This window comes from Castor canadensis, chromosome 8, assembly GCF_047511655.1.
Source record: "Castor canadensis chromosome 8, mCasCan1.hap1v2, whole genome shotgun sequence".
Classification (NCBI taxonomy): domain Eukaryota; kingdom Metazoa; phylum Chordata; class Mammalia; order Rodentia; family Castoridae; genus Castor; species Castor canadensis.
The window spans coordinates 118,829,954-118,850,037 of NC_133393.1; the positions used below are offsets into that span (position 1 = coordinate 118,829,954).

The 20,084-nt window shown below is 36.1% G+C and overlaps 1 protein-coding gene across 4 annotated transcripts in view; it reads right to left on the reverse strand.

The window, feature by feature from the left end:
• The window catches only part of Pawr (pro-apoptotic WT1 regulator), a 104,306-nt gene that overhangs the window by 19,487 nt on the left and 64,735 nt on the right, over nucleotides 1–20,084 (reverse strand). For all 4 annotated transcript variants that reach the window (XM_020151416.2, XM_074084000.1, XM_074084001.1 and 1 more), the window contains exons 3-4: nucleotides 18,961–19,092; nucleotides 10,779–10,813 (exon numbers count right to left, since the gene is read on the reverse strand). In XM_020151416.2, coding sequence (XP_020007005.1) covers nucleotides 10,779–10,813; nucleotides 18,961–19,092 — 167 coding nt within the window. The remainder of the gene's footprint in view (nucleotides 1–10,778; nucleotides 10,814–18,960; nucleotides 19,093–20,084) is intronic.

The following is a 20,084-nucleotide window of genomic DNA, read 5'->3' on the forward strand; positions in this document are numbered from 1 at the left end:
CATTAGGCTCCTACTTTTTATTTACTGAGTCACTGATAAAGGTTCACGGCCCTGTGCCCTTAGCCCTATCCCCCACAATTCCTGTTTTTCCTGATGATTTTGCATGCTGCACTGATTGTCATAAGCATATGTTGCATTACAGCAGACTTAACTCTGGTTAGTGGCTTAATAAACCAAACGTTTGTCTTTGTTTAAATGGGAAGACTTCTACATGACATAAATGCATCTAACTTAACACACTCTGAATACCCTTATGTACAAATTTCAAGGTTTAGAAAAGAGATTGGGATAAATTAACCCTGATGACATTCTCAGATAACAATCTCGTTACTGTCATCATGTAGACATGAAAAGCTAGGCAAAGGTGTAACAGAGACAGCACTGACTGGAAAAATTAAAAGGAGGACAAGTAGTGAGTGCTTTGGGAGAAGGATGACACAGGTCAGAATACTAAGTGGGCTGTGGTTTACAACAGGAAGCTGAGGGAGAGTGCAATCAATGGTCAGCTTGACTTGGGCTCCCATTAAGCAGAACTGACTAGTGAGAAGATCACCTTTAAGAAACCATTGTGAACTGGGAGTGGTGGTACACACCTATAATCCCCACTACTTGGGAGGCAGAGGCAGGAGTCTTCAAGTTTGAGGCCAGTCTGGGCAAAGTTAGCAAGAACAATCTCAAAAACAAAGTAAGAACAATAGGGCCAGGATGTAGCTCAAATGGTAGAGCACCTGCCTAGTATGTACAAGGCCCTGTCTTCAATCTCAGTATTGTAAAAATAAATAAAAAGTAAAATAACATTATTTTGACTTTTACTGTGCACCATTCACATTGTGCAGAACTGTTTTGGAAAACCTGTACTTTTTAAGTAGTCACTCCCTATCCCCCTTTCCCAGCTCCTGGCAACAGTAATCTGCTTTCTGTCTCCATAGATGTGATTATTCCAGTTGGCTCATATAAATAGACTTATATAATAGCCCGCCTTTTCTGTCTTGTTTTTTTTGGCTTAGCATGTAGCAGTACTTTCCTCTTTTTATAGCTGAGTAATATTCCACTATGTGGCTCACTTAAAACTTACAACTCTATTGTTGTGGAAGTAATACAGAGACATTCTAGAACTGTAGTTCTTACTTCGTTCTAAGGTCTCTCCTAAGAAACTAACTAGGATCTATTTCACTTTGAAAAGTGAATAATTGATTTAGAAACATAATTTTTAAGGCAGATTTAAGATGTTGCAACACGAGTATGTTAATTTTCTTCTAAATGGAACTTTCTATAACCACTGTTTTAAAACCAGTAGGTCTTGTTTGACTGCAGGTGTATTTTGAGAACAACCTAGTGGCAAGAAACCTACTTGGTTTATAGATCAAGGGTCATACCAGAAAAATCGGCCGAATTCTTTAAAGGTGAAAGACATCTAGCAGACTGAGGAGGACCAAACTGCATCTCACAGCAGTTGAAGAGAGATGACATTTGTGGGCTCTCTGCAGCCCTTCTTAAAGAAGTCTGTTCCCTTTCAAGATCATACATAGCTGGCTACAGTTTTCTGTAATCTCCTAGTGTTCTTTGTGAACAAAACTATGCACAAAAAATGTGAAATCTGTGTCAGGGTCAATTTGTTCCTGGGACAAATTTGCTTTCTAAAGCAGGCATGATAGCAGAATTGACTTTGGAAGTACATGCTGACTGTAAAGAATCATGACCACATTTTACCCAAATAAAGAAATTACGGGTCCCCAAAGCAGTGATACTGAGGGTGCATGGTATATTTATGCTATACTTCACTGAAAAGATAGATCACTCAGCTGACAATAGCCATTGTTTATACCACTTAAAATTAATTTGAAGATACCCATTATTACATACAGTAAACAAGGAGAAGAGGAGAAAGTGGAACTGTATATCCACTGTGCTCAGTTATACAAACAGAAAACCTTTCACAAAAAAACAAACTGAGGCCAGGCACCAAGGCTCACAACTGTAATCCCAGCTACTTGGGAAGCAGAGATCGGAAAGATCAAGGTTTGCGGTCAGCCTAGGTCTCCCCTCAGCACTCCACCAAAAGGGAAAAAAAAAAATAGTGAGATCCCCATCTCAATTAATAAGCCGGGTATGGTAGTTCATGCCCATAATTTCAGCTATAGCAGGAGGATGGAGGAAGCAGGATTCCAGTCTGAGGTCAGCCCCAGGCACAACCTTAAGGCCCTATACAAAAAATGAATAAAGCAAAAAGGGCCAGAAGAGCGCCTGCCTAGCAAGTGGGAGGCCCTAAGGTTCAAACCTCAGCACTGCCAAAAACAAGCAAGCAAGTGAAAAACAATAAACTGAAAATAACGTTACTAGTATTGAACTTGGATAACAGGATTATAAGCACACCTCCCTAATGATAATTTTCTGTACTTTTCACATCTTCAGTAGTAAGTCTCTATTGCTTTTAAAATACAGAAACCAATTAAGTTATATAAAAATTCTGCCCCAATCATTCTCAGAAGTTACCAAAAAAAAGCGAAGAAAAATGCTGATAAAATTATATGAATTATAAAACTACAATAATATTATAAAACTTGCAGGTTTCTCTTGCAACTCTAAAAAAGAAACCAGAAGTTCCCTGAACTACAGGTCCTTTCCTTCACTATTTACAAAGATGCCTGCTTGGCAAGTACCTCACAAAAAAACCCATTAAATTTAGTATTGTTACTGGATAAAGAAGGAGTGTTGAAAAGCACTTCTTATTTTGTATAAATGTTATTTAATAAAATAATACTGAATTAAACATATTTGTGAAAATAAAAGAACCAGTTAATGACCATGTAAGAACAGAACTTAATCAGTCTTGACTGTTTGCCCATGTTTTAATCAGTGCCTCTCCTGATGCTTGAATTACATGCTTAAATACAAATGGTATATGATACACCCTAGCTAATCCTGCCCCTTCCAAGTCCTTAAGAGTTGTCTTACCTTTCCTTTTCTTTTTTAAAATGTTAACCAAGTGAACATTCTGCTAACAAAATTACACACTTGGAAGAACAAAACCCATAAACACATGATATTGATCGTGCCTTCCTAAATCTTGAGTATCAGAAACTTCATGACACCCACTTTCCTAAAGTTATTTTAAAACAGTAAATATGCAAGAGATAGTCTAGATAAATAAAAATCAATCTCATTTCACACACATTATATGTATATATCATGTACCCCAAAGTGGGACTGGTAGAGGAGACTAAGGGAAGAGGAAAAGAAGGGAAGAAAGACAGTCAATCATGAAATACATCATATCTGGGTAGGAACAAGACACAAGGAAACACGATGAAAACTTAAACAACACAGGATGGGGGAAAAGAGTGAGGAAGTGCAGTGGACACTGACTTAAGAACAATGCATGCGCAGGTGTAATACCAAGGCAAAAATCCCACTGAACAATGGACACCTAAACAATGAAGGACAGGAGTGAAAACCTGGTCATGCTAAGGGGAGGGCACTTAGCCCTCCCCTTAATGGGACAGGGAAAGTAAAAGAAGGAAGTAAGGAAGGTGAGTATGATGGATGTACTTTTTATACAAGAATACAGAAAAAATTTAAAAACTTAAAAATAAAAATAAAAACATAACTAGTGTGAGTGTGTAATAGACTCAGTGCTGAAAAAGCACATTCTTGACATCTGTGAGGAGAAAATGAAATATTTAATTAGTAATACAGAACAACAAGAATAAAACAAGTTTTCTGGGTACTTGAGCCCTCCAATGACTTTTCAGCAGTTGTTTCCACATTCTCTGTGTTTGTGTATCTTAAGTTATTTGGTATATGGGAGATATTTTCTAATGTGTGATACCTAATGTTTACCCTGTAGTCCATTCCTCAGTTGTGTCACAACCTTTGGTCAGAAGACACCCTCATCAGCAAGCACCCATTCTCTGGCCATTGCTACAATCTGCTGACAGATTAGTGGATATAATGAACTTCTGTTATAAAGTGTAAGAAATTCCTAGTAGACAAAACATGGATAATTTCGATATGGAGTCTAGTTTTTGTGTTTATTTTAAAATTTTTTAAATTTTAAATTTTTTGCTGTTTAGATTACAAAACGAAGTTGCTGCAACTAAATGGAAATTACTAGAAACTAAATTTTTACTACGTATTGACTGATTGATAGGGTCTTACTATGTAGCGCAGGCTGACCTTGAACTTGCCATTCTCCCTCAGCCTCCCAAGAGCTGGGATTACTCAAAAATACTTTTAACAGTACTAAACTGAGCTAAGTTTTTGAAAGCTAAAAAGTAACAAGCCACATGTTCTAAAAGTACATCAGCATGGCACAAGTTAAAACTTACAAAACCTTAAAAGTAAAAATGCTAAACATGGTAAACAATTTTCTAACACAATGAAATGTAAACAGTGCTTTGGGTTAGGGTATACTGAAAAAAAAAAAGTATCAATTTTAATTACAGAACCCAAACATGAAAAGCGCTATTCATAATTTAAAGTTCTATTAAAACTGAAGATGTATAACTCATACGGCAAACTCCATATACCAAAGTTGATCATTATTCCCCAAAATCAATGATACAAATTGTTTGGTTTGAAAATACAGTCTGGGAACAGACCAAATCAAAGTTATTTAATAATGATTTCTGACAAAAGGAAAGGTATTCTCTTCTGTTTGGAATATTCAAGCAAATAAAAATTACTAACCAATATATAAATGCCAGAACCTTAAAGATCAGGTTTTATTATATCTATCTGAAAATTATTCAGAAACCAAAATAAAATTAATAACAAAAACACTGTTTTTCTGCATGTTGGTAATGGTTTCAATGACTTACTCAACTGTTGCTTACTCTTGGCCTCCATATCTGTTTCTACTGTTCACTGATAGTACAGCCCATGATAAAATTAAAAATTAAATTTTTATTAGTCAGGTGTGGGGTGGGGTGCACACCTGTAATCTCAGCTTCCGGGTAGGTGGAGACAGGAGGATCTGGAGTTCAAGGCCAATGTGGAAAAAGTCAGTAAGACTCAGTCTCAAAAACAAAAACGCAAACAAAAAGGTAGGGACATAGCTCAAGAGGGGGTGTGCTTGCCTAGCATGTGGGAAGCACTGGGCTCAACACCCAGTACTGTCAAAAAAAAAATTAATCATATAACTTGGTATTATAACTAGGGTTTTGTTAACAAATGTCTTTTAAATGGAATATTATAACCAAAATATTTTGTAATTCAACCTATGAATAAATGAAAACAAAGGTTTTATAACTGTAAATCTCAGCAGAGGATCTTATGTATTTAGCAGGCATCTGAGTTCTAAAGTCAGGCTGCCTGAGCTCAAATCCATTTCTGCTATTGACTAGGTTTGTAGCTCCAGAGAAATTATTCTCTTTTAATCCCACTTCCTTCATCTATAAAATGAAAGTAAATTTTGCATCTACCTTAAAAAATAACCATGAAAACTAAGTGGATTATTATGTAACCCTTTAACAGTGTAAGAACACTGTAAGAACTTCCATTATCTGTAACTATTTGCACAAGCGTCAGCACATGTGTCCGCAGTCTTTACATCCTCAATAATGAAGAAAGAAGAAAGGAGTTAATCTTTCTGGTATCGCCAGTGAACAATTTCTCACCGTCAATTCTCATTTCTTCCTATATATATATATACACACACAAGGACACACTCTGGTACATGAGTTGCTCACTGTACAGATTTGATGCAATGGACTGAACATTCAACATAGGTTGAAATCCTAACCCCGAAATGATGGTGTTTAGAAATGGAGCCTGAGGGAGATAACTGCAGTTAGAAGTCATGGGGCAAAAGTCCTCACAATGGGATTAGTGCATTTATGAAAAGGACATCTGAAATGCCTACCTCCACACTATGCTGTTTTGCACAGCTGCCCACCATTCTATCCCTTTCAATGGCATCCTAATAAACATTTGCTTTCTCCTACTCTCTGTCCTGGTAAATTCTTTTACCAATCCATGGCTCCCCAAAATCCATGATATAAAATGGTGGTCCTAAGGGGATGAATGTGGGGAGCCCTGTACCCAATACAGGAATTTGGACAATGTCTTTCTTTTCATATCAGGTCCTCTGGTAGTACTGCTCTGGGGCCTGGACACAGCTGTAGGCGTCTGGCCAGGGTGGCTCCGTGGTGCGATCCAAAGGTCACCTCTTCCTGAGCATCTGCAACTCATCACCCTTAGGCGTAAAGGACTTGACTTATACAGACTCTGGAACCACCTACTTTCCCAGAAATTTGTGGGTCTCTGGCCAGGGCAACTCCCTCATGAAACAAAAAAACAAACAAACAAACAGACAAACCTGAGAAAAAGGGCATATTTGTCTTCCTCCACGAGAGTGAAGAGCCATTTTTTTTTCAAGTCCCCACATCCAATGCAAGGTACAACTGGAGTGGAAGTTCACTGGGTGAATCCCTGTATGCTGTAGGGGACTCTACCCCAATCCTCACACTTTTGCATTCAAATCTCTCATCAACTCCTCAGATGGCACCATTTCTGCCCTGTGGAAGAGTTTCAGTGCCAGCGGTGAGCCTCACCTTGTCCCTTATGCTTCCTCTTCTCTGGTCAGGACTGCACATCCCTGAGAACAGCACTCTGAGGCATCCACTCACCCTGGAGAATCATACCCCGACTTTTGAGTCCCTCTGACTTGGTGTGATACCCCAGCAGAGTAACACCCCAACTTGTTCCCCTGCAGACATTTTGGGCCCCTTCTCCTCTTGGTGGGACACCCCAAAAAGCTTAGAGCACAGGAAAACTCCTCTGCACATTGATTCTTTCAGACTCACTCCTAGGTTGCATTCTCCAGTACTGGGACAAAGTTGATTCTCAAACACGAGGGAAAAAATTTTTTTAAATGCTTGATTTTTCTTGGTAATGTGGCATGGCCAATTTATAAATGCCCAATCAATATGACAGGCAGCTCTCCTCTTTCACCTTGCCACTCTGCACAGTCCCCTGGTCTTTCTTTCTCCTCCTGGCATTGTCTGTCTTCTCTCTACCTTATAGGACTAGTCTGCCTGTCACTGTGTGTCAAAAAAGTGTTTCATGATCTGTTTTTATAGAGACCTTCTCCACATTTAAAACTCCAATAGGTCCAATGGATGGACTCTCTGATATGTTTCCTGAGGAACTAAATCCTCTCCTTATTTTCTTTTCTCTGGAAACCTCCTAGGCAGATTTTGCAGTCCATCTTCTGGCCACAGAAAAGCATTTTACTCTCCTCAGACTTTTTCTTTCCTTTTTGTGCTGCTGGTTAAATTCCAGGCAGATTCATAAGTCTTCCATTTATTTGTCTTGTCTTGTCCCCCAGGCTATCATAAATTAATACAAGCCTCTCAAATTTGGGGGGACCCCTTAAGTTGATTTCATCCCCTTTGGCCTCTAGGGGCCCAAAAAAAGAAACTTTCCTGCTTGTTCTGTGTTTGGTGTTTGTTTTGTGTTTGTATGCTGTATGCAGCATGGCTTTATGTTCCATCTGAAAGCCCTTTGGAAAAACTGTGGTGGCAGGAAGTGCTACCACCATGAGGGGGCCACAGAGCCTCCTCCAGTAGCCCAATTCCATAGCAGCCATCTCCACCATGAGGCTAGGATGGTGTAGGCAGAAGTTCTACACAATCTTGTTACCCCTAGGGAGAATTATATCTAACCTATGGCTAAAAGGTCTAATATAATTGTGTTTATGTATTTTATTTGTACATTATTCTATCAAGCATTGGGTAAAAACTTTTGTCCCTAGAATTCCAGAAAATAACTGGCTAATTATTGCAGCCAGTTGTAAGTTTTTTTTTTCATTTTTATGTGTGCTTCAGTCTTGGCATGCCTAATTTAAAACTTTCTGAGTATATGTATGTGTGTATAAAAATCTGTAGAATGGGTCTTAAACTGTTAGTACAAAGCTAATATGTAGTAACTACTGTCACTTTAAAAAACTGCTTATCTTATTTCAGTCAGGTCTATCTAAAATGCAGGCACTCAGGTGTAGACTGAAGAAAAAATGTTGACCATTTTAAAACTCAAGCAGCTGTTTTGGCTGCTGAATTGGGGACTTATAAAATGGGACCTTAAAGTGTGGTTATTTATTTAATTTTTTAAAAAATTTATCTAAGTTCAAATTTTTATAAAAATTATTTCAAAATACAAATTTAAAATCAGCAAAGAAGTCTGTCAATTGCTAAATTGTTTTTCAATATTTGAATCATAGCTATTCTAAGTCTTTTGCCATTACAGTTTTGACCCTTCTGCAACATTTACAATCAAACCCTTGAAAAACGACTAGCAAGTGCTCATTTGTCAAACAAACCAGCTTTTAAAATATATCTGTTGGGTTCTTTTCCTTTTGTTTTGTATTTTCCTTATAAAATGTTGTGCCTGTTGTCTATTGTCATTCTATAGAAGCAAAGCTTCTAACAATAACAACTAACATTCTTTTTTAAATATAGAATGTCATCTATAAAATAGACAAAATTAAACTTAATGGACTCCAGGTAAGCCCAGCCTAAGAGCTATTTTTTCTAAACCTCTTTGTTGCTTAAATTTGACCAAAAAAGGATCTTACTGGCACTTGACTTCCACCCCAGGTCCATCACTTCCTCTCCTATGTGGGATCAGATCAGACCAACTAGGACATCTGATCCCAGCAACAAGGAAAGACCTACTGAGACACAGCTTTTTCAGCAATTATGGACCCTTCTGAGACAGTTCAGAGAGAACTGTCGAGACAAGAGGGGAAGTTCTCACATTTCAAATGGAGTCACTTTACTAGACACTTGTACAACCAACTAAAGTAAAGAGGTTATAGACATGGTTACTTAATTCTAAAACCTATGCTTGTCTTTCAACTGGATAAAAACTAGACTTTCTATTCCCATATCTTCAGGTAAAATTCAGATGTTCTTCCCTATGGATGGAAATTTATAATTTCTTAAAAACAGGAACTATCTAACTTATACTCTACTAATAAGCTTCAAAATTACACCAAAAGACAGGAATGAGAGAAATTCTTTCTTCCTCCTTAATCTACAAAATCCTGTCACTTAAAATAACCAATGCTGTAGATATCCTACCCAAACCCTCACTGATGTATAAAAACAAATTAACACTTTAAGAGGCAGTAGTTTGTTACAAAACAAAAGGGCTTTAGATATGCTCACTGCTACCCAAAGGAAAACCTCTGCCATGCTAGGGGAAGGCTGTTGCTTTGGGTTAAAAGATTAGGACAAATACAAACTAATGTCATAAACTAACCCACCAAGCCCCTCAATTTAGAGTGAGCCACCCAAGGATGGCTCTCATGGGAAAACACCTAGTCATGGTTACCCTGTCTTCTCTCCTTAGGGCCTCTACTATCTGTTTTAGTCCTTTTCTTGCATTAGTTCTTGCTTTATTAATGTTCTAACCACACTTGTTTTTTCTAGCCTTCAGACCACAGAGTTACAAATGATGCTACAATGTGGGTGACATTACCTACTGCCTGATCCTCCAGTGCCTTTTAGTCCCCTAGACCAGGCTTTCATACAATTTTATTCAGGTATTTAATTAGATCCTGCCATGCCCCCATGATTTGCTCCATAATCCTGTTAAATCAACAACTATGTAGGCAGGGACATCTCTACAACCCTACCCAGTTTAAAGCAATTACAAGAAGATGAGACCTCCGCCACACTAAAACCAGGATTGGTTTTGTTCTTCTGTCAGAAGGGAATGTAGAAGAAAATCCTTCACTTTCAGAGACATGGTGGGAACAAAATACTAAGACCCAGGCAGAATGAGGAAGGAGGGGCTGAATTCAGGAGATGTTCTTGAAGGCACAAATTCAAATTGTAATCCAATGAAGAGACAACCAATCAGAACGGCCCATAAAACAGGAGATAAGTCAACAAAAGAGGCTAACCCTAGATATAACATCCATTCTCAACCCGGTCTTGGTGCACTATACTCCTTTAAGTAGCTGCCCACCATTCTATCCCCTTTCAATGGTGTCCTAATAAATCTTTGTTTTCTACTCTGTCTCAGTTAATTCTTTTACTAACTGACAGCTCCTCAAAATCTGTGACAGACATGACCAGGTATATCCCCCCAGCTCAGAAAGTCTAAGACTATAGATATGAACCATTATTTTGAGTCTTTACTCCCATTTTCCTGCACAGGGAACAGAAAATGTTTCTCCCTTCCCACCCCCACTTCTTCCTACTTTATCCTGTTATACTAAAATAAATCCTTGCTAAAACTTCAGAAAAAAAGAAAGGAAAGAAAAGAAAAAGAAAGTCTGCCTCCAACCCTGCCAATGGGAGAACACAGCAAGAAGATTGCCAACTATAAGCTAGGTCTAAAAGAGCCTCTATCAGAATATGGCCAGGATTACAAAATGATCTTAAACGACCAGCGTTCTGAACTTTGGGGAAAGGAATTTTTGTTGTTTAAATCAACTATGATTGTATGGTATTTTGTTAATTAATACAGGTGGTCTACTTGTACTTTCAGTGTTTAAATGTATGAGGAAAAGCATTGTAAATTTTTATTTTGCAAAGTTCATCAGGCCTGTGCAAATTCACGATGTGGGCAGTTTTCAAAAACTGCAGAATATGTCAAAATAAGCCACGGTCAGACAGACACTCCAGCCTACAACGTAATTTCTTTTTAAAAGCACAATCTTAAGGTTACCTACTTTTCAAAAAGCTACTTTAGGCAGTTTTAGTTGAGTCATGGTCAGAATGACATTATACTCACGTCTACAATGTAAGTCACAACTTGATTCTTACCTTTTGTATCTGCCTGAAACTGTTCTAGATGATTCCTGTAAAGTAAAAATAATTATAAATCAGTTTGAATATGTATGTGTGTAAGTATACAGCTACTAATAATTTTTAAAAGTTGATAAAGAATATCTAATTTTAAAAGAACCAGTTTAGAACAATCACTATTACACTTCTTAAAAAAATCACATTGCTGATAAAATGAAGACTGTACTTTTGAGCCCAAACCAATCACTTAAAAACCTTTTTTTAACATGGAAGTATTTTAAAAGCTCAGAAGTAGATAGGGGGGCATTATTCAGTCAGCCCTCATTTTTTATGCCAACATTTCTGTCTCAAAACATACATATAGCAACTGATGATTACTTTTAAAGCCTAGCTAAAAATGGAAAGTAAGAAAACACATTTCATTCTGAATATGCTAAGCTACAAAAAAGAAAAAAAAATTGCCAAAAGTTAATATTAATCATTGAGGGGGATAATTACCTTACAATTACCCAGGCAGTCATTTTGTTAGTTTGGGCTCTCCAATTTTTCACTTATATGTCTTAGTTTTTAAGTAAAATATAAGTTCTGGAAGATAGGAAACCCCTCCCAACTCCAGCTTTGATTTCTTTTTTTCTTCCCAAAAACCTAGGGAAATAACTTCCTTAGTAATCTACAATCACCAAAAAAAAAAAAGCACCAGTTGGGAAGTTACCAGATGATAGGATGCCAGGGTGTATGTTGGTGGGCTTCCCACAGAATTACCTCTGGGGAAGCCATGCTGTGATAGCTGATACAAATATGCTTTAATTCTCCCTGGGCACTCAGGTTGTCTTACGGCAGGGAGACAAAAACAAAAACCCTAGCAAGTGAACACATAGAGCACCTTATCTATCATTAAAAAGGTATCCCCTAAAGGTGAAAAGGCAGATGAACCTTTCTACTCTGTGTAGTAAATATGTGAAACAGATTCCCTATTTATAAAAACATTGTCTCTCTAGTGAATAACATCAAAGAATATATTTTATAAATTCCAGTTTTAAAATTATTTTTGAATACTTAACAGCTAAAGTTTTTAATCACTGGTTATATTTAGATAAAGCAGAAAGAAATACTAAGCTCATATGCATCCACTCAAGTACACTTTATTGAACATGGATGATGATTTCATAGGGAATTTTCTTCCCCTAGGGTTTCATAAGCACTCTTTCAACTAACATTTTATAAAGATTCTTTATTTAAAATATTACTTTCTAAAATTATCCTATATGAACTAAAATTAAGTATACACCTTAAATGATGACCATCTAAATGAGCATGAGAAAAATGCTAATGATACCAGAATCTACAAAACATCACATCTCTCATTCTGATTATATTTGAAATACATCATCTTGACTGCACAGACAACTCTCACTGAAATGAAGTAAGCAAAACTGATTGTTCTCTCTAAATGAGAGCAGCCCATACTGGATTTACTGATTTGTGGGTTCCTGCTATATCTGCTAAGATGGTATGAACTAGCAAAAAAGAGTATTTCTGAGGCTTGAAACAGGTATTTTCCATATGATGGTATAACTTTTATTAATGTAACTATAAAGCAGAGTCTGAACAAATACAGAAATGTGAAATGTAGGGCAGCAACACTAAGAGTGGCATTACACTTATTTTACACTTTGACACAATTATAAATGACTTAAACTCAGTAACAGACAAGCATCCAGTAAGTTATACTACCAAAAAGTCATGTAATAATAAGAATGTCACATTTAACAGGCTATTGAAAAAAAAGTAGTCACTTAAAACACTGCTTGTTGAGATGAAGTCTGGCTACATTGCCCAGGCTAGCCTTAAATTTGAGATCCTCCTGCCTCAGCCTCCCAAGTGCTGGGATGAGAGATGTGCCTTGCTATGCTCTGTTCATAAAAGTTTTGCCCAGAATTTCCTATACAGCAAGCTTGGTGGACTGATAAAATTATAACTTTGACATACCTAGTCAAATCACTCCATTCATATATCCAAGACATGTAACCAATTAGAAGTTAAGTTATACTTACTGTTATATAACTAATACTTAATAGTTAAGATTATGAATCTCAGCTGGGTGCTAGTGACTCACGCCTATAATTCCAGCTACTGGGGAGGCTGAGATCAGAAGGATCTCTGGCCAACTGGGGCAAATAGTTCTCGAGATCCTACCTCAAAAATACTCAGCATAAAAAGGGCTGGCAGAGTGGCTCAAGTAGTAAAGCAACTGCCTAGCAAGCATGAGGTCCTGATTTGAAGCCCCAGTTGTGAAAAAACAAAAACAAAAAGAAAAAGATAATAAACCACACAGGTGACACTTACTCTTTATTGGTCAATCCGAAATGGTCTCTTACTAGAGACTACACATGTTGTAGCTGAATCTTATTTAATAGTGATTCTAGAAATTAAGCTCACACCTGAGCAATGGAATCTTCCCCAAATTGGACAGTATCAGATTACTAGAGATGCAGGTGGTAGGGAACAGTATGCTTCTCAAATATATGTAAAATTTATAAGTGACTTTTAAAAGTTACCTCTAAAAAAAAAAAGAAAAGAAAAGAAAGAAAAAATGGGTATATACTGAATTATAAATGTTAGACAGAATAAACAAAACCAGGACTGGACTACCTGCCTCACAAGCATGAAGCTGATCTCAAACCCCAGCACCATAAGAAGAAAGTATAAAATCAATACTTATAGGCAGCAAAGGAGTGTCTCATAATTTAAGCAGAATGCTAAACATTCCTACATTAGAATAAAATCTACACAAATATAAATTTTGTCTTAGATTTGTTAACTAGAAACCTCTTCATTCCTGTGGCCACAGATTTTCCAAGCAAAGGAGCTTAACTATATAATTACTAGAAACTCATATAAGTAATTATTGTTAAAGGCAATAATTCCATGCTAATGTGAAATAATCTTCCTGGGCTGTATTTGTCTCATCTTATTTTGCACATGCTTTTCTATCTGTTTATACGTTACAAGTTCTGATCTGCCACTGCACCTGTAAAGACTGTGTTCACGGGATTTCCTTATTGACTATTCTAAGCTTGAATGAGCCAGACTGTTTTATTTAAACTCAATAAAACAGTTTTGTGCTTTGCCAATATTTTCTCAGCTCTACATAGGTGTTTCCCCTTTCCTTTAGCAATATAAACTATCCGATTACAAAGAAGATTATTTCAGGGAAAGCGTATTTGAAATCTGTTGTGTAACAGACTTTGGAGCTTTTAAAAGATGTAATTACATAGTCTTTGAAACTTTTAAGACCAGTATCATTCTTAGCAATTGTACGTTTTACAAGCCCTTTCAGTAGAGTGGTATTTCTCCATTTTTTTCCTCATTTTAGTTTCCCATAAGTAAACATGAAATAATCCAAATTGTTGGGCATAACACCAAATAACTCATCTATAATCTTTAAAAGTGTTAAGATTTTTAAAAATTAAGGAACCACTACAGAATTCCTTCAGACTGAAGGATACTAACAAGTCACAGGCAACTAAATACAATTATGTGATTTCTGAATTAGATACTTTTGCTATAAATTAGGACACAACTGGGACAACTGGTGAAACTTGAAAGAGTTCTAAATATTAGAAGTTGACAATAAGGTGTCAACTTTAATCTCCTATTTTTAAGAGCTGTGTTGTGGTTACGTAGGAGACTATTTCTGGAAAATCTAGTACAGTATTAGCAAAAACAGGGGATTACATTAGTAACTTACTATCAAACAATTTAGGAGGAAAAAAGTTTTCCTTATAGTCCTTGTAACTTTTCAGTAAACTGAGAATGTTGCAAAATGAAAAATAATAATGTCCTCTTACAAATAGGTTTACACAAACTGTAATACTATTTCTATAGGTAACTTAGGTAGCATGTATCATTTTTTTTTTTAATTCTTAAAATGTTTTGTTTCTTTATATTTTGGAGGGGATGACAGTAAGTTTCTCTCTGGAAATCCAACACAAGAAAATAATTCAAAACACAAAAAGGTTTAATCTATATGTCAATTCAAGTAGTAAAACAAAAAAATTAACTACAACGTTATCATTAATGTGAAATTTGAGTTAACTATTACACAAATTTTGAAAACATTTTTATGCTACTGAAAAATATTAAGAGTTTCAAACAACAAAAAACTTCTCATACTATACAAGGAACATTTTACAGGTATCAGAATTACAAATGCAGATTTCTCTTCTCCAAGTAATTCTGGTGCTAGGGTTCTGAGATTTACACAATCACAAGCAAAATAATATTATGTACAGTTTTTCCCCACTGCACTGTTCCTAACAGCAAAAAAAATTATGAACCTTAATGATCAAGTATAGTTAAAATTATAGTACATCTACACAGTGAAATTTTCTGTATTTGTGAAAAGTATGGAAGATCTTTATGTGTATTGCAAAATATCTGTCTACAATATTAAGTGAAAGGGCTAGACGCAAAACAGCATGTTTAAAATACTGTTTGAGCAAAGGCAGGTAAAAGTGTATTAGCCATATGCCACTGTGAGAAAATACGTGACATAAACAACTTAAAAGAAGGAAGGATTTATTTTGGCTCATGGTTTCAGTCTATGTTTATTTGGTTCCATTGCTATGGGCCTGGATGAGGCAGAATATCATGGCAGAGAACCTAGTGGAGCAGAGCCGCTCAACTCATGATGAAGGCAGGAAGGAGCGGGGGAGGAGAGAGAGAGAGAGAGAGAGAAGAAAATAGACAAAAACTCCCTTTCCAAGGTACTATCCCAGCGGCCTACTTCCTCCAACAAGGTCTTACCCCCTAGTTTCTGCCATCTCCCAATAACACTGTCAAATTATGAATCTATCAATGGATAAATCCTTTGATGAGGTGGGAGCTCTAATAATCCAGTCACTTCTAAACACTGCTGTGGGAGCCTTTTGGAGGAACACTTCATATCCAAACCATAATCAAAAGAAATATTTGTAGACATGGCTGAAATTTAATTCTTAAATTTTAATTCTTTTAATTCTTAAAGAACATAAAAGAAAGCCTTAGTTGCTTCCAGAGAAGGCAAACAGGAAACTGAAGACTTTTATTATACACCCTTTTATGCTTTTGCATTTTGTACCCCAGAATTGTATGTCTTTTTTTAAAACTAAAAGTTTAAAATTTAATAAGCAATTTTATTATTTTCCAAATGTCACTGAATCAGAAAATTAATTTTTACTAGAAAAGCTGGCATGATTACCTAAAAATTTAAATATGTTCAAAATGATAGCTAAAAATGTGAGCAAATTCTTTGAATTCTCATTTTCTATTATCACTATTCTATACGATCTGCAAATATAAAATCAGAAACTTACAATATCCCAAACTGTCATAAGGCATACTGTTATGCCAAATCATATTCCCATTTTGTCCTTTAATTTTAAAGATCTATTTCACCGAACAGCTCAGATTCACAGATAATGCTAAGAAACATTGTCTTTCTCTTCGTCCTATTCAAAAAAGCTTTAGAAGAACCAATAAAGCCAGTATTTTTCTTACTCTCACATACACTCTCTCTATTATTTTGGAGTTAACAAATATCTATCCTTTATGAGTAACAGAGTATGTGAGTTTAGATAGTAACTCAGAGAAAGGTCAGCTATGCAGACCAAGCACTTCCTGTTCCCACTCCAACTTTGATGAGGCAATTAGGGAGGCCCCTGGGAGAGTCTTAGCCTCATGTCATGCTAAGCAAATAGCCAGGCAAAACAGATAACTTGAAGCCAAGATCACCAATGACTGACCAATTACTAATCCTAATACTAACAAAACAAACAAACAAACAAACAAAAATCAGAAAAATGAAGAGAAGGCCTGGGAAGAGATCAGAAAAGCTACAGGAAAGAAGCCAAACCGATGAGGCAGAACCTCTTCAGAGCCCAGATCAGATGAGTTCAGAGAATTCCACATCTGTGTATGTATTTGGAAATAACATTAGATTGTGAGTGGGTAAAGCCTTCTTTCTACAGAAAGAAATCAGCCCTCTTTCTAGAGTCACTGCAAACATTATTTGAGGATGCCACCGTTTGAGTATGCCAGAATAAGTACAATGGCCAAGAACTGAAACCAGGTTTCCAGTCTTAATTAAAATGCAATATTGTCTCTTTCAATAAATTAAGCCTTCATCTTGTGGGAAGTCTTCATTGAAATAGACACAGATTTAATTTTGACTTTGCTAGAGAAAAGATAAAAGATGTTTTATATTATTGTAAGTCACAGTTGAGAGAAATATCTGTTGTTAGCTTATACCACATTATAATATGTTACAACTTTTCCTAGAGCTGTGATAATCTTCTATCGTAGCAGCAACTTGGAGGGATGGGAGTGGGGAACCAATGGACCTAACATTTTTGTGTGGCTATTTATGCCAATACACTCTGCTTCTAAGAGAAGAGGAGAAAGAAATAATCATTCTGTGCTTGACAGACCATGGATCAGTCAGTTGTTATTAATGGTCTGGGTTTTCTTACAGACCTCATGTGGTACTTCTGGATTTCCCTTGTCCACTCTGTACATTCCATCTTTTTCTTATGGGGAAACTACAGTTTTTTAAAAATGGTACACAGAGATTGTTACATGCACTTAGGTAATAAAAAGTTGTCATCAGTTTGTATATATGTAAAGTTTATCATAGAATACAGTCTCACATGATTTCTTCCCTCCCTTCCTGACAATGGTTTACTATGGTTGAAGATGATTTTCAACCCTTAAGCTAAAGTCATTCTCAGTTCTCACCAGAATTGTTACTTTCATCTTTTGCTTATCATTATTTCTGGCTAATATTTGGACTATTGACATTGAATGTAGAAAAAGAGACCTGAGTGGAACAATAAAATCTGGAGTTGGAGTTGGATTGTGACATGTATTTGTTGGTATAGCCCCTTATGGTCCCATGTTAGAATTCACAAATTGTCTTAACTTGCATGACAACTGGAAGGTGGAAGTGAAGAAGGCATTTGTTAGGTTTCCAAGTCACTGAGCAGGGAGACAGAAGCACATGGGCTATGCAGATACCTGCTTCCCAGCCCACTGTCTCGAGTCTTCTCTTCACAATGGAGACAGTCCACAAAACAACTTGTCCATTCTTATATCAGAAGCACTGGTTTCTATCTATTTCTCCATCAGCTCCCCATGAAATAACCATCCTCAACTGGTATTTTCTCACAAACCCCAACATGTCTGCCAGGTAGCCATTTTCAGGCTGTCATAGTTGGGACTTCCCTTTTATATAGACTGAATTTAAATAAGGTCCAATTTGTATTGTGAATACTTTATTGAAGTTTTCAACAACTACTGGACTAAAAAAAAAAAGTTCTGATCTACATTTCCTAATTGCTTCAAATATCTTGTTTCTGTCTGCCAAATACCTTCAAAACCTATAAAATTAATAGATAAGGTTATATAGTTCATCTTTTTAAGTAAATAAAATGCAGATGTGTATACTCCTCTGAAATTCATTTTAAAATGATAGCATAATAAAACACATTTAGGAAATCAAGAATGGAATTCTGCAAAGACATAGTGAGCTATGCTTCAAAAATAATTTTAAAATTATCAAGAATATTCATAAAATGTAGTTTACATTAAATGATTCTGGAGCAGAGGACATAGCTCAGTGGTAGAGCATGTGCTTAGCATAAAAAAAGAGTTTGTAGAGTGCTTTGCTGTATGCTCAGAATAAGCTAATTTGAAACTGAATTAAGTTATATATTTTGTAACTATACAGTACTATATATGTTTTGGCAATTCACAATATTATTGTTTATTAGATTTAAACATTTGACTTTAGAGAAACTTTCTGCTCAACTTCTTTCGTGCTATGTAATTTTAATTCAAAAATCTGCCTAGATTAGAACTGATCAGTTTAACAAGCTAATTTTTACTTTTTCACAGTGACAGGGAATTATTTTTTTTGGTTAATTTTATAGTTGATGTTGGTAAATATTTGATGACTGCTCAGTCATCAAATATTCCTTGTTCAGAAATTAAGAGCCCAACTTAAGTCAACAAGTATTTGGATGGAAGGAAAAGTAATAGTTAAATCCATAGGAAATACTTAAAAGAAGCTGATGCTACCAAAATGAAAGTAGAAAAATTATTAACACCAACTTAAAAATTGTTACTAGCTACTGGCTTCCTGGTGGTTTTCTATACTCACTTGTGGCAGAAAGGAGCTGCCTGGATCTAGTAGGCTCCCAGCCTCATTCTGCAAGGTGTTCTGTTGTGTAATTGCATCTTCCCGCTTCCGCTCTTTCTGCCCTGCTTCATCATCTTCATATTCATCTAAGCACTGAAAGAAAGAAGAGTTTTCATTTCATTTCTACATACAGATAACAAAATGTTTTGACAGCAGATGAAAATATATTTGATGGCATTAAGGAAATCTTTTGTGCATTCAGAAATTAGTTTACACAATAAAAATGTCCCTTTAAGAATATGTTCATTTAATTCCTGCAACAAATTCTCTGCTTAAAACCAGTAGCTCCACGTTCACACTCTTGGAAAGATACCTTTCTTTAAGGTCTAATTACCAGGGACAAGGTTTCTTAAAGGGATATTTCAATCATTCGTTACTATTCATTCAAGAAATAAAACCACTATGTCTACTTTCAACAAGGCACTTTGCAGAGGATAATAAAAAATATGGTATAAACATGGAACTTATAGTTTAGTAAAAAAGATACTATATATATGTAGAAGCTCACTTATTGATCAAGGTCATTCTCTAGCTTAGTACTTACCTGTGAGAACATAAAAGAAGAACATTTTCACTGGAGGAGTTAGGAAAGACTAGAAAAGCTGGTAATTTAAAGGACAGGTATAATTTGGAACTACAGATACGGGAAAAAAAAAGAGAATTTCAGATGATAACAACAGCATACTTAAAAAGCTTACAAGAGAGCTGCTAAAAAGTTGAATCAATCTCCAGACTTTCTACATGTAAAAACAAAACAGAAACAAATCTTTCTATCCATTATACTCATTATAGGACATGTTATATGCTCCTTACAACACATTTCTAACCAATACACTGACATGAAAGGTCCAGTGGGAGACTTAAAATAAAAAGGTCTCACAGGCATTGTTTACAAAGATACTAAGACACTGGCCAAAATACATTATGGTAACAAAGACAACAGGGTTTTCAAACTGTGCCTAAGAGAATAAAACAGAAACCACTGTGCAAACCAAGGGTCACTGTAGTATCTGGAGAGGAAGGACATAGTACAGGGGGTGCTAGTTTGATAAGGAGCAATTCAAAGACAAGGTCTACAACAAGGG